At 38.8% G+C, this 15,405-nt stretch overlaps 1 protein-coding gene across 27 annotated transcripts in view; it reads right to left on the bottom strand.

Annotated features, from left to right (window-relative positions):
• Window positions 1-15,405, bottom strand: part of ABLIM1 (actin binding LIM protein 1) — a 399,591-nt gene that overhangs the window by 101,669 nt on the left and 282,517 nt on the right. For all 27 annotated transcript variants that reach the window (XM_036736806.1, XM_036736804.1, XM_036736807.1 and 24 more), the window contains exon 6: window positions 14,120-14,213. In XM_036736806.1, coding sequence (XP_036592701.1) covers window positions 14,120-14,213 — 94 coding nt within the window. The remainder of the gene's footprint in view (window positions 1-14,119; window positions 14,214-15,405) is intronic.

The raw sequence follows: 15,405 nt of genomic DNA, 5'->3' as shown, positions 1-15,405 counted from the left end.
ACAATTTTAGTTTTTTAGATGCTGAATATGAGATGTCAATGGGACATCAAGCCTGAAATGTACAATATGCAGTTGAAGATGTGAGCCTAGAATTCAGAAGCTACACACAAACACACACACACATATACACACAGAGATGGATCTGTATATATATATACATACATATATATATACATACACATACATATACACATATTTGTATGCATGTGTATATACACATATATGTATATGTATTTGGTGATCTATGTGTATATATATATATATGAATATGAATCATGTATAGAAAGAGACTAAATTTAATCACTATTGGTTGAATTTAATTGTTGGTTGCAATCTAAAATAAAGAATGCACATATGGTAAGATATGAATATAGGTAAATGAACAAGTCCTTAACTAGTGGCTGTTGTAAAACTTCTAGAACAAAGTAAAATTTGTCCCCAAATAAATTATAAAATATAAAAAAAACTTGACTTCTACTTTTGAGAATAAAACATGAAATGGCATTCCAAATTTGATTTTTTAAAATAGAATCAAACCAAAGCACTGCTGTTGACAACTCATTGTTACATTTGAAAGTAATTTAAATAGTACAAAAAGAAAAAAATTCCATGTCACAGACACATCTGTGTCGGTGCATATCTCACCTTAAATTTTTTGGACTGTAAGATTACTACTATCCTTAGCTACAGTAGTCCTCCTGGTTACTGCCTTGATAGCTACAGGGTCATCAAAAAGACCATTTTCAACACTGTGTTCATCTCAGGTCAAGTCCAAAGTTACTTTTTACAGGAGAAATTTCTGTACTATCTCATCCTCACAGGACTAGATAACTAGCCTCAATCACTTATATCTTCTGAATATCTGGCACACTAATGTTTGAGCCCATCTGCTGGGATTGGCACAGCACCTCCACACAAGATGGTAAACTACAGGACACAGGAAGCAAACGAATTCAGGTTGGGAACAAAGAGGAAACCAGAGGAATACTCCTGGTGGCACAAACAGCTCTGGCTTTCTAGCCAGAGACAATGTTGCCTAAGGCATGGCTATATCATAACTTAGAAACATTTTCACCGTTAAGACAGCCCATTGCATTTAAGGGATGCATCCTGTACCCAATTCTTAAAGGATCTCTGATTTTATCAGGGCACATACTCCTTTCAATGTGACTGCGGCCCCTTAGTAGATGGTTTTTTATAAACTGCTGGGATGAAAACCAGTTTAATACTGAATGTGAATGGTCAGCCTACACATTTAGCTATGCTGGTCCTCAAGCAACAGAATCCCATTGCTAGGCTCATACTAAAAGCCCTAAGTTGGTAGAACCTGCCAGATTTTGTACTATGATGACACTGCTTTGGAAGAGCCAGGATCCCTTCAACACCACGGTTCGCATTGTAGTAGAATTTTAGTGGATGACCTATGCCAACTAACAACACTTATTTATTATAAGAAGGTTCCTGGAACTTGTAATATTTATACTTAACTAAAATCTCACTTCCACTGCTATCATGCAAACCCTCTGGCAAGAATCTATTCTTGTAAGAGTCTTCTTCCTGACTATAGTCTCTCATTTTTACATTTTATCCTAAATACTAATAATCTCCCTTAATTATGACTTTCGTAAATTGTAACTCCCCTGCTTAAAGACTTCCATGGCTCCCTACTTCTTAATACACTAAATTTAAGCTTCTGCTTCTCCGATTTTCACAGTCCTCTAGATCTCACCTCTCCCACTCTATTTCCCACTCTTCCATGGACCCTCCATTTCAGTGTAGCCAAACTCTTCATTATCCCACAAATTCAAAAGGCCAATTTCTTCCTTTAATGTCTTTGCACATATTTATTATCTTCATAGAATCTTGTAGTTGTCTAGGACATCATTTAACATTTCTGACAAGTAAACATCTAATTCCCACTTAAATATTTCTAAAGACCAGGAACCTCCAGACACAGCCCATTCTACTTAGACCCAATCATTAGGTTTTTTCTCATATCAAGCCTAAATCTGCCTTTCTATGACTTCTACTCATATATATCCTAGATCTGCCCTCTGGAACCAAGAAGAGGCAAACAATCATAAAAGGAGACCTCAAAAGCTATCTGTACCTGCTCAAGAGGCTACTCTGTAACACACCCAATGACTTGTCATCAAGTCAGACTCTCCATGAAGACCTCTAATAAGGGGGATCATATTCCCAAGGCAATCCTGATCTTGCCTTTCGCATGGCAGTTTTTTAGGTCCAGTTACTCATAAAGTTTTGTACCCATCTCATTTCTTATTTGTCTCCACAGGGATATGATGAGAGAATTTGTCAAGTGCTTTGTTGAAATTCGGGCATATTTTGTCTATGACCTCTCGAGCTACCAGTCTGCTAACCTTGTCAAAAAGGAATTGAGGTTAGGCTGATATCACTTGTTCTTAATAACCCCAAGCTGGCTCACCATGAGCACCATTTCCTTTTCTACATGTTTAAGAATCAATATCCTTTTAAGCAATGTGTTTTAGAATTTTGCCTGGAATCAGTCAAGCTCAGTGTTCTGAGGTTTGAAGAACTCTACTTTTTCCCACTTTTTTGAAAATCCAGATGACACTTGTGTTTCTAAGCTTGGGACAACTGTCCATTTCCCCATGCTTTTTCAAAGATCAGTGATAGAAGCTCAGCCGACCTATCCAAAAGTTCTGTCAGTGCCCTGATATGTAATTCATTTAGTCCTGATGACTCAAATTCATTATTGTCTCATTTAGCTTGCTTTGTATTTTATGTTATCTTTTTATGCTTTATTTTCTCAACCAGATTCCAAGACTCTCAAAGGCAAAGGTACAACTTTGGAGCCCTTGCAGTGTCTAGCACTGTGGTTTACACATAATAAACATTAAAAAATGTTTATACCAGTGACAATAATTTCTCCTGAAGGTGAGAGATTCCCATTTGCTCTGTGTCTTGGACCTACAGTTCCCACTGGCATCTTTCATCAGCAATCAATTAAATTGTCTGAAGTTAGATAACATTGAAAAACAAAAGCCCTCTTTTAACTCAAGACAAATACAAATTCCTTTCAAACTGTCATTTCCTGATAAAGAAGGCCTTTCATTTGTGCTGGCAGGAAATGGGGCAATTTTTCCATAAATATCGGTTCTTTGCTGCTTGTGAACACAGACTTCTGTTACCCTGGCAACTCATATCCAGATTTCCTTACAGTAAAAGAAAATGGATGGCTTACTTCTAGGGCATCAACTACATTACTGGGTGAGATGACTTCCTCCTTCAGAGCACTGATCATTTTTAACATGTCTCTATGTCACCAGGACAATCCATAACTGATTACAGTCAGAAATGGGCAAAATGATAATGATATGTTATCCTTCACACATAGAGAAGAACCAGCTAATGTATAAGCACTAGCATATGAGCTCTGATTCCTTTCTCTGGCAGGAGGAATTGTCTGAAACATATATACTATGGCCCTGTCTACCTTGTGGTCATAGACACATTTTTGTGAGATGCCCACTTGGCTGTAGTCTGGCATGTATATGAGGTATATCCATAATTTTGACATCATCTACAATATATTTTAATCACCTGAGCCAAGCATTGAAAGTATGTAATTTCCTCCTTTTCCTTCTTTTTTTTTGGGGCAGGGGAGCAGATTGTACTGGATTTCAGAATGATGACTGCCATTGATTCATTTTCCCTAGCTAATCCAATCTGTCCATTCAATTCACCAAGCATTTATTACGTACCAACTAAGGTACCATACAACAGACTGTGCTAAGGGATATTGAGACAAAATGAAAAACAGTCCCCGATCTCAAGGAGCTTATACTCTGTCCATCCTTTGGGTTCTAAAGGGACTTTGAGCTTAAACTAACAGACTCTTAGACTGTCAGAGCAAGAAGGAACCTTAGAGATCATGTCGTTAAGCCTCTCATTGTAAAGAGGAAGAAAGTGAGGACCAGGGAACAGTAGTAATTCATCCATGGTCATACAGCTAACAAGGTCTTTGAAAAAAAGTGCCCTCTTAAACTATTGTCAATCATTTAAATATTTATTTATGTGCATTAGGCCCTGCTAGTTACTGGGGAGAGGTGGCGGTGATTTACAAAGAAATATAGCACTGTGCCTGGCATATAGTATGCACTTAATAATTGTTTATTGCCTATTAAATGACATGTTCCCTGGTTTATAGGAACTTATAGAAAGAGAAATGAGACACACCCGCATGAGAGATGAACACTGAGTAATGAGACTGATTTTCGTGCAGCTTACAGAATCTATTTCATTTCGTTAAAGTCATATCTTGCACACATAAAATATGTAACCAACGAACGAAACAAAATTTATTGAATGTGCTAACAGGTGTGGCAGTATCGCTGCCTACAGCAATGCCTCCCCTTGTCTATTCCCCTACCCCCAACGATGGCAGGCTATATAACATTTTGACTCCTTAACATCTTTCAACCTCCACTTTGTCATCTGTGAAATATATTACCTAAAGTGTGACACTGATACACAATATTCCAATTATTGTATGACCAGAGCACACTGTAATGGAAGAGTCCAGAACAATGCCATGCTGTGGTCACCATGCCCTTCTTAATGCAGTCTAGGATAGCATTACAATTTTTGACTGCTGTTATTCACTGGTGCCATTTTTGATGGTTAATCCACATTGAACTTTTGGCTCACTAACCACACTTCCCTCCGCCCCCTTCTTCTGGTCCTTTTCATAAAAATGGTTGTCTAGACGTATCTCCTTCGTTTTATAATTCTTGAAGTTGATTTTGTTTATTTTCAACTTATTAAGTTCAACTCACTGTTTTGGCCTATCCTGGTGTTCTTGGGTCTTGCCTTTGTCATTCAATTTATAAAGTAGGCGTAAAATCAAATAAAATTAAAAGAAAGTGAAAGAACGTTGCAAAAATAAATGCATTTTTAAAATCTAAAGTATTATCACGGTCAACTGTTCCTATTGGCTCATGGACCAAAAATCACTTACGTCCTAAAGAAATTATAAAGTTTATTCTCTTTTTTTTGCTAGCTTTCAAATATTTAGGGATATGATCATTTTGGAACACAACACAAATTATACTGAGCACAATAAGAACTAGTAGAATGTAATTCGTTTTCTTTATAAACACGGGCTGTTACTTCTGCTTTGTATGCCGAAGCCAAACAGGGCAAAAAATAAGAGAAGTTGACACACCATCTTGTCCTTTGTTAATTACATCTTCGGTAGCGACAAAAAGATTACATTGCTTCACAGTTATCATGGATAACCTATGTTTTCCTTATGCCAGATAATAGCCTAGACCTTTACCAAGATGTACTCACTGTCTAAATCTATTTACAAGGTCTTATCTTTTTTAACACTTGAAAAATGATTTACTTGTATGAAAATGGGTTGCCTAAACCTCATGCCAACAGTCTGTAAGTAAATTTATTTCATGGGGCCAAAATACACAATGGTTCTTGCCCTTTTTGAATTGGGAGTTGTAATCAAACTAGAAATATAGCCCTACACTAAAGGTTTTTAATCCTTCAGAAAACCCAGAGAGATATGTTGAATAAATGTATAACTCTATTTCCTACACACCAGGAGACCAGCTGATGAGATTTTCACCTAGTGCTTTAGATTATTTTTCCAATGAAAGATATAATGTAGGATTCAACTGGTCCCCACTGGAGATATGAGTTCAAGGTGGGTTGTCTTTGAGCCAAGGTTACAAAAGTCTCATCTTCACATTTTATAGTACTAAAACCATCATGAAAGCCATGAAGATTTCTACCCAGAGAGACCAAGCACTACACACATCTAGATAGAAAACAGCACATTCCATAAAAATATACTACATGGGCCTTACCAGAAAAAAAAAAAAGCAACCGGATGAAACTACTTCCTAGATGCAGTGACAGAGAAAACTGGTTAAGCAAAGAGGGAGAAAAATTATTCTTTACTCAACGGAAACCCATTTTTCCTTATTTCTGCGAAGAATTCAGATAATTTAAGTTTTCCTTTGTTTTTTGAGAAAAGAATGTGAAGTGGAGGAAATCTATATGTACCAGAGATCTTGAAGAAAAGTAGAAAAGATGCATAACCAGGGACATTTTACACCCTCCCCTCCAAAAAAGAGAGGCATTTATCTCCACAGTAGGATGAGAAAAAATGCTGATAGGAAACTATTTATTTTAGAGAGATTATACCAGTGCCTGAGGACACATGCAAAGCCCCTAGGGCAGGGGTATGCTGGCAAACAACCAGCTCTCTGGAAAAAAATTTATACAAGAGGCACTTTTTAGTTTAATCTGAATTAATGACATTTTCTCCATTGCCTTCTTAAGTTTGGAAATCAACAAAACAATAAATCAAGCCCTGATTTATAGCATTTACCCATTTCTGGGATGTAAATGGTCACAATGAAAATTTAATAATAGGCTCTTGAAAGCTGGTAGGAACAGGCTCCAGCAGACCCTTTCCCTAGGGAAAGGGAATTGTAAATGAGTTTATTCTGGGATCAAATGCTTCAAAGGACAGATAAGAGAAGTGGGCACAGACCTTCTCTAGGTCTGTTCGGAAAGAGTAGAAATTTCATTCCAGGCTTCCTCCACTGATATGCATTGTAGGCAAATGCCTGTTGTCCTTGGAGTCAGGAGAAGTGGCCTTGAATCCTGGCTCCACCATTGGTGAGTGACTTGGAGTAAGTCATTTCATCACTGTTAACATTCATTTTTCTCAGGTATAAAATGGAGGTAAATGATACACTAGCTACCTCATGGGGTTATGAGGAAGCTAAAATGAGAACAAACTCTGTAACCACAAAGCGTTTCATAAATGCATGTTACAAGGCCCCTTATTTTCATTTTGATGTTGGCCTTTATCTTTAATCACTACTTAAGCATTTGGAAAAATGCCTGCATCTTTATTTGTTTTGTTTTCATCTTGTTAAAAAATCAGTCTCCTGTTTGCCTTCCTTTGTGAAGCTGACACGTAACAACCTGCATGTGGGGAGGGAAGTCAACTGTCTGGGAAGGTTCTTTCAGGAGGACTAACATATTGCAAAAGGGAGGGAAGGAGAAGCAGCAACGAATGGATGCCATTTAATTTCGACTATGTCTAGGTCTTAGGAACTTGGAGTCTGGAATGCTTCCCGGCAAATTCCAAAGGTGAGAGGGAAAGTTCCTGCTCAGTGTGACGGTGGTGATACTATGCATCATAATGACCACAGAGAAGAGCTTAAGTAGAAGAGACTGAGACAGAAAGTAATCTCCAAAACCTAAATAACCCTACAATCTGGATCTCAGGATTTCAGAGATGGAAGGAACTCCTGTGCCCATCCATTCCAACTTGTACCTGAATAACAATTCTTTCCACATCATATCCATCAAATGGTCATCCAGACTTTGCTTGAAAACTTCCAGGGAGGGGAACTGATTTCCTCTTGAGGCAGATCATTCCACTTTTGGACAGTTCGTCATTAGGAAGTTTTTCGTTATATGGAACCTAAATCTGCCCCTCTGTAGCATCTGAATCCTGCTCCTAGCTTCTGCCCTTTGGGGCCAAGCTGAACAAGTCAAATCACAGTTACAAACAATGTTTAAGTCAGGGCCCCCAACTGATGAGTCAGGATAAACATGTCTTTTCTAATGCCCTTTCATCTTAAAAAAAAAAAAAAAAGAAAGAAAGGACAAAAAAAGATGTAGTGGTGATTTGGAAACATGGCTCTCTAGCAAGTGCTTCTTATAGAAAAAATGTTGCTGGTTGTGACAAAATTAAAGATAAGATAAACAAGGAACGAGGTCCCTAGAGAAATCTTGCAACGCTCCTCCTCTATTCATCTTCCTCTTCCCCTACCACTTCCCCAGAATATATTTTCATCTTTCTGGTGGGGAGGAGGGTAGATCAAATATCATTTTCTCAAGGTGTACTTCCTTTCTAGTCCCCAGAACTTTACCTTACTGCTACAAGGGCATAATCTCTATCAAATATACCCAATAAAGATTCCCCAATTTTAAAATTGATTCTGTAATTAGTGGTCACTTTACTTTGAAGGTCTTAAATAGCAACCTGTGTTCTGAGCTACCTCAAAGAAGGATTTATGTTATTCTTCTGTCACTAAAGGAAATGAGTTTGGCAAACACACACAGAGAGAGAGAGAGAGAGAGGGAGAGAGAGAGAGAGAGAGAGAGAGAGACAGAGCCTGCATAGGGAGTTGTTTGGGGAGAGGATGGGGAGAAACAATGAACAAATATAGGGATTTAATTCTATCCTCTACGTCAGCTTATAGTGTGTGTTTGTGTGTGTGTGTGTGTGTGTGTAAGATAAATTTTGTTTTCTACTACACAATGTCCATATTGTAGCTGAGGGGAAAATAGTTTAAGCATATTCATGAATTCAATTTGACTCAAAATTTGAGTGCCTACTATGCGTGAAGTATCGTGCTTGGCAATGGGCAAAAGTAAAAATGAAATGGTCCCTTTCCTCAAGTAAATTACATCCTATTGGAAGGATATACCACATATATAGATCTGCTTCAACTATAGAATGGAGATAATAACAGCCCCTACTTCCCAGGGCTGTTTTGAGGATTAAATGAGATAATATTTGCAAAGTGCTTAGCACAGTGCCTGGCACATAGTAGGTGCTTAAAGACAAAGTGTCTATTTCCTTCCTTACATAGACAAATACAAGGTAATTTTATAATGAAAAAATTATAACTAGCATTTATATAATACTCTGAGATTTGTAAAGCACTTTCCATGTATTTTCTTGTTTGATTTTCACAACAACCCTATGAGGCGTGTACTGTTCTCATCCTCACTTTGGAGATGAGGAAGCTGAGACTTCCAGGGGTTAAGTGGCTAGCTCTGGGTCGCACAGATAGTATGTATCGGAGGTAGGATTCAAACTCAGGGCTTCCTGAAACTTAAAGCCAGTACTCTATCCATTATTCACCCTAGCTCCCTCCCTCTGAGGAGGGAGAGAACCTCAACAATTGAGGGAAGAGGAAATCCAGAAATGTTCTGAATGGGAGGTAACAACTGACAATCCTCTCTTTTACTTTCAGTTCTGTTCAATTTGCTACAGTTTTGTTGAATGCATAGTAATAAAAGACCTTTTCTCATACAATAAGGACTACTAATGATAATGATAACAATAATTAATAATAAACATTTATATAGCACTTATAAGTTTGCAGAGTACATTACACATAAAGCACATTTGATTCTCATAACAACCTTGTGAGGAAGGTGCTGTTATCTTTATTTTACAGATGAAGAAACTGAGTCTGAAAGAAGCTAAGTGACTTGTCCAGAGTCACATAGCTAATAACTAAGGTAGAATCTGAACTCAGGTCTTCAAGTCCAGCATTCTAAAAACTACATCATCTCTCTGACTTGTCTGGGGGAAGTCACGATGCCTCTCTATGGAGGTAGGTTACTTCCAACTCAACTATTCAATCCCTCAGATGAACAGAATATTCCCAAGGTCTGCCCTAAGACTTGGGGCATATCATGTAGAGTGCTTTACACTTTCCTCAGAAAAGCCCTGGCACTCAGGCAGTATCATCACTCTCATTCTACAGATGAGGCGACAGGATGGAAAGGTGAAGAGACTTACTTAGAATTACATGACCAGGAAGTGTCTGAGCCAGGTCTTCTGACTCCAACTCCACTGCTGCTTCCCCTAGACCGTGAGCCCTCAAACAGGTGACACTCCAGTCATAGGTTATACAATCACTGAGCTAGAAGGTAAAGAGATCATAAAAACGGGAAAAGGACCCATTGTACAAAAATATTTATAGCAGCTCTTTTTGGAGTGGCAAAGAATTGACAATTGAGGGGATGTCCGTCAATTGGGGAATGTGGTATATGAATGTAATGGATCACTACTGTGCTATAAGAAATTGGAAAAACCTGGAAAGACTTAAATGAACTGACACTGAGTGAAATGAGCAGAACCAGGAGAACAACATACACAGTAACAGCCACACGATGTGATGATTGACTTTCATAGACTTAGCTCTTCTCAGCAATGCAAGGATCTAAGACAGCTCCAAAGGATTCACCATGGAAAATACTATCCACATCCAGAGAAAGAACTTTGGAGTCTGAGTGAAGATGGAAGCATACTATTTGCTCTCCTTTTCTTTTGTTGTTTTGTTTTGTTTCTTCTTTTTTGTGGTTCCTCCCATTAGTTCTAATTCTTCTTTGCATCATGAAAAATGTGAAAATATGTTTAATATGAAAGTATAAGTAGAGCCTGTATCAGATTGCCATCATCTTGGGGAGGGGGAAGGAGAAAGATGGGGAGAAAACTTAAAACTCAATCTTATGGAAGTGAATGGTGAAAACTAAAAATAAATCAATTATAAAAAAACCATAAGCTTCAAACCTTATTATAAAACACTAGAAAATGGGTGTTTGTCCAGTGTTTACCCCTTCTCCCAAGTATCTGTTCTCTTCCATTTCCTTTGGAGCTGCTATTGCTGCTCCATGCTGAATTATCAAATGGACATGGCCTTCAGTCCAGAAAGTCATCCTGATAATTGCACTTTCAAGTGCTTCATTCACTAGCAGTGATGGGTAAGAAGAAAGAGGAAAGGGCTAGGCAAGGTGGGAGGTGTGTGGGAGGGAGGGGGTGGATATTCAGAGCATGAGCTGTACTTTTATAGTGGTAACGTGGCCAAACTGGCTCCCAAGCTTGCTGCACTGCATCATTGTTTGACAACCACGAAGGGTGAATTCTCCAAGATCCCACACCCATCTGAGGAGGGCAAGATGCCAGCAGGGTGGATTATGAATCTATGGGCTGAATGTGGTGTTACAGCAGCGCCCACTTGAATGTTATCATACAGAAACTGCATGAGCTTTCACTCCATCAGAGCTGCTGTCACTCAAATTCCAAATCCAAGGATTTGATAAAATATTCTGAAGGTACAGTGATCCTTGGGGCTACTTGACTTCCCAGGAAAAAAAATTCAGATATATTTTTTTCTTCAAAATGGTACATGTTTGGAAGCAGTTTTATATTGGACATTCCTTCTTGCAGTTATTACAGCAAATTGTTCAAAATGAAAGTAAACAAAAAACTTGTTTGGGGAACCAATTACAAAGTTTGACGGTACCAGCCCAAAGCAAACTTGTTTCCCCAAAGGAAGTCACACATCCTTTACCTTTTGCTAAGTTCTCTTTCAGATCTGTGGGCTACATTCAGTTTCTCCTTTTTTGTACCTCACAGAGTCATATCTGGGATACTATCCAGATACTAGTATCTGGGATACTATGTTCTATTTTTGGGGTGTGTGTGTGTGTGTGTGTGTGTGTGTGTGTGTATGTTTTAAAAAACTTTTTGATTTCTCAGCTCCTTTTTTTTCTTCCTGTTTTATTTCTACCACACAGAGCAGATCAAACCTCTAGTCCCCCATAAAAGAAATGGTGTTGTATGCTATTTATGGTCATTCTCGTTTAGAGGAAGCCATTTTCCTATAATTACCAATAAAGTCTAGAATCATCACCAGCAAAAGAATTTATTGAAAACCCACAGCTTCATATGTGGCTCTGTGCTGAAAATATGCAATGCCAGACGCAGGTCAGGGAGAGACAATCCTGGCCAACTGAACAGAGGGTGGTCGTATGGCAATATCTCCACAATGCATATGGGGCTACCATCATCATACACCATACAATCAACTGGTTTTACTATCACTGACTATAATGCTCACTGTGACCCAGTTGAAGGGACTGGGCTTGTTTAGCCTGGTGAAGAAAAGTCTCAGGATGAACATGAGAGCTGTCTTAGGTATGTAAAGGGCTATTACCTAGAAGAGAGATGAAATTTATTCTGTTTGGCCTCAAGGGGAAGAACCCAGCAAGGGGTGGAAGTTGTAAAGAGGGAGTTTTTCAGTGTATGGGTTAGACTAGATGGCTACTAAGGTCCCTTCCAACTCCCAAATTCTGTGATTCTATGGAATTCCTTGAAAGAAGGGTGATCCAAAGTCTGCTGGAAAATTAAAAATCAAAACTAGCCCTCTGCTGGAGAATCTCATTAAGGGGAAGTTCAACACATCCTGATCCATCTTTGAGCTTCTATTCTTTCATAAGTGAAATGAGAAAATAATACGAGTTCTGCCCTCTTTATAGGAATGTGGTGAAGAAGATCCATGAGATAGTACATATAACATTTTGTAAACCATTGTAAGAAGTCATATAAATATCAGCTTTTATATTAAGATCATAAATTTTGAGCTGGAAGGGACATTAGAGGTGGTCATTTATCAGTGATTTAATAAAATAGTAAATAGTTAAAATATGGCATATAAATTGAAATTAAATGTAAATGCTTGTTTGAGAATATTATTAATGATAATATCTTAGAGAGCCCTTCTGAATTGATTTTCTTTGCCCTGTGAAGTTTGAGGATTAAATTTGACTACATTCATATAGTTCCAGGGGACAGATAAAATTAGTCAAGGAGTCTTTCTTGCTGCTGGGCCAGTCTTGGTTCTAGTTGCTGGACTTCCTGCTCCACCTCTGTCTTGATCCATCACCTACAGTGTCCACCCTAAAAGGTAGGGTGTGGGTTTGTTCAAAGTAGGGTAATCTTTACTTTTCATGAGGGCAAAACGACACCCACACCAGACGGCCTTCTGCAGTGGGTGGGAGCATGTGTTGCCCATACAATGATCACCTTCTGACTTATGGTGTAGTGATTTCTGTCCATGTCCTATCCCTACACTGGACTGGAAGTTCTTGAGGGCAGGGTCTGCTTGTTTTTAATCCTTCAGCATTTAGCACAGTCTTCTCAACACAGAGGTTTCATCATGAGGGCAAGGGACAATGTTGTCACTGACCACAGACAGACCACCAGGCAGAGATAGTAGTGGGGAAAGTGTGACCCAGAGCTGTCTTGCCCGGAACAGCCACACCTAAACAGACGGAGGATACTGAGGGTGTTCTTCACTATACAGGATGTGGGTTTCTTAGGGCGGGGAATCGACCTCTACAGGTTTTACTCACCCTTTCTTTTCTCAGATCAAATGATATAAAATAAACGGTGCTTTGCAAATCTTGAAGCATTAAATAAATGCTAACTGTAATTTTTATCAGTTGTATGTCTAAGGCTATTAAATGGCATTTCTGTATGTATGTACACCTGTACTGTACATGTACGTGCATGCACACATGGACATTCCGCTCACTCAAGATCTAACATTAATTGCTTCCTTGGTTCTAGCTGTTAACATAAAATTCTCCTAATTTTCTTTCTGCCCCTGGTCTCGTGAACCCTTGATTCTTCCTCTTGCCTTTGTTAAATTCTCTTACACTCTAACTGTAAACTGACATCTTTGCAACACACCTGAAAAGTCTAGCTTCCAGAAAAAACAAACAAACAACTTTGTATGATGCCTATAAGACAAACATGACAAAACCCTCACGGCACTCCAAATCTGTAAGGGAACAGGGAGGAAATGAACATGTATATAGCACTTACTATATACCAAGTACTTTAAAAATATCACCTAATTTGATGCTCACAATGGTAGGTGCTATTATGATCCTCATTTTGTAAAACTAATAATAATAATGATAGCTAACCTTTATATAACAATTACTATGTGCCAGGTACTGTGCTAAGGCTTTACAGTTATCATCTCATTTGATCCACACAACAACTGTGGGAGATAGGTACTATTATGATGCCCACTGTATAGTTGAGGAAACTGAGGCTGACTTGAGTTAAGTGACTTGCCAGGGTTACATGGCTGGTATGAAGCTGGCTTTGAACTTCTCTTCCTGACTCCTGGCCCAGGGCTCATTCATGGGGCCTCTTAGCTGCTTGTAAGACCGCAGCCGCATGGAAAACGTTCTTTTCTCCATAGGTAGACAAAACCGATGAAAAATAAAATATTTTCCCATACAGTAGAAATCGATGTCAGATTATCTCAAGTGGTTAAATGTAGTTTTTCTTTGAATTCTGCCATAAAGGTGTGAGTACATGGGACTGGTGATTTGTGCTGTTTCCGATTGCGTTGGAGAGCCCCTGAAACTCCAAAACTTGAGACTTTTTTGTATGAAAACATACATGTTGGTTTTAAGAAAGAAATCTGTCACTTACCTCTAAAACTTTCCCTGTGATGAATTGGTGACAAGCTTCACATTTGACACCAAAGAGCCCCTGATAGTCCTTTTCACAGTAAGGAGCTCCATCCCTGTAGAAGAAAGCCCAAGTAGTGTGAATTTACTTCCCATTTCCTTAAAATACTGCTCTGAAGATTGTGTGAAGACAGCCCTGAAGGAACCCAGAGCTTGTAGCAAGTAGAAAAGGAAACCCATCCCTCCACATACACTCCTACGAAATAATATCAAGAAAAATTTTTGTTCCTTGAGAACACATGAGGGTACCAGCCACACGCCCAAGACACCCAGAGGAGTCAGAGGGAATATGGTGGCCTCTGCCACACAGATGTAACCACGCAGCTTAAGGTCAGTAACGTCTATACCTATGATTTAACTAACAAACATTACTGCCTATCATCAGTGGAAGCTTGTGTTCGTAATGTATATTCACATATAAATTCGTCCCAATTGCAGAGCCTAAAAGGGTCTCTTGTTGCTCTTTCTCATCACAACCTTTCCAGGCAGGAAGCGTGTGATTGTTGAGCCTGTTGTCTTCCTTTGATGTGGTAGTAGCTTCTATGGCCCACCCCGCTTCAATAAATGCAAAACCTGAGAACTGGGGCCAGGAACCAAGGGAAAGACTCCCTCCTCTTCCATTCCTAGGTCTACTCCATTCTCCTCTTCTTTGTTTGGTATCTCTATGCCCTTCAGAGACCTCATGTAAATTGTTTAAAGGCAGGGGTCTTATTTTGTATTCCTTCCCCATCCTCCACCTAGCAGAATGCATTGCACGCAATAAGTACTTAATAAATACTAGTGGAATAAATGAATGAATGGTGATACTGGGAAGCCCAGGGCTCTCCAATTATGGAACTCCAACTGACCCTAGTCTCCTTGTCAGACCCTTAGACTTTTCCTTTCCATAGTGCCTTGAATATAGAAGGCCCTTAATTTGTTGAATTAAATATTTTAATATCTTCTTTTCTATGCTCCCAGTCCTACCCCAATCAAAACATGGCCCATTTTCCACAGGCCTCCTAGACCCTGCTTTATGTTAGCTAATATTTTAAATTTTAAAAAAACCCACAAACTATGCAGAGATTCATGTTTTCACATATAATCCCCTTTTTGGTTCTATTTTGTGTATGGAAAAGTCCATTTCTTTGTTAAGTTCAGAATAAAATAATAGGATGGGGTATGACCCTAGATAAGTTGCTTAATCTCTCAGTATTCCAGGCAACTCTGCAATCCTGCAAGTTTCAGAGAAGGTGCTGACTTTCCCAT

This window comes from Trichosurus vulpecula, chromosome 8, assembly GCF_011100635.1.
Source record: "Trichosurus vulpecula isolate mTriVul1 chromosome 8, mTriVul1.pri, whole genome shotgun sequence".
Classification (NCBI taxonomy): domain Eukaryota; kingdom Metazoa; phylum Chordata; class Mammalia; order Diprotodontia; family Phalangeridae; genus Trichosurus; species Trichosurus vulpecula.
The sequence above is the reverse complement of the archived record's forward strand: the minus strand, read 5'-3'. Positions and strand labels throughout refer to the sequence as shown.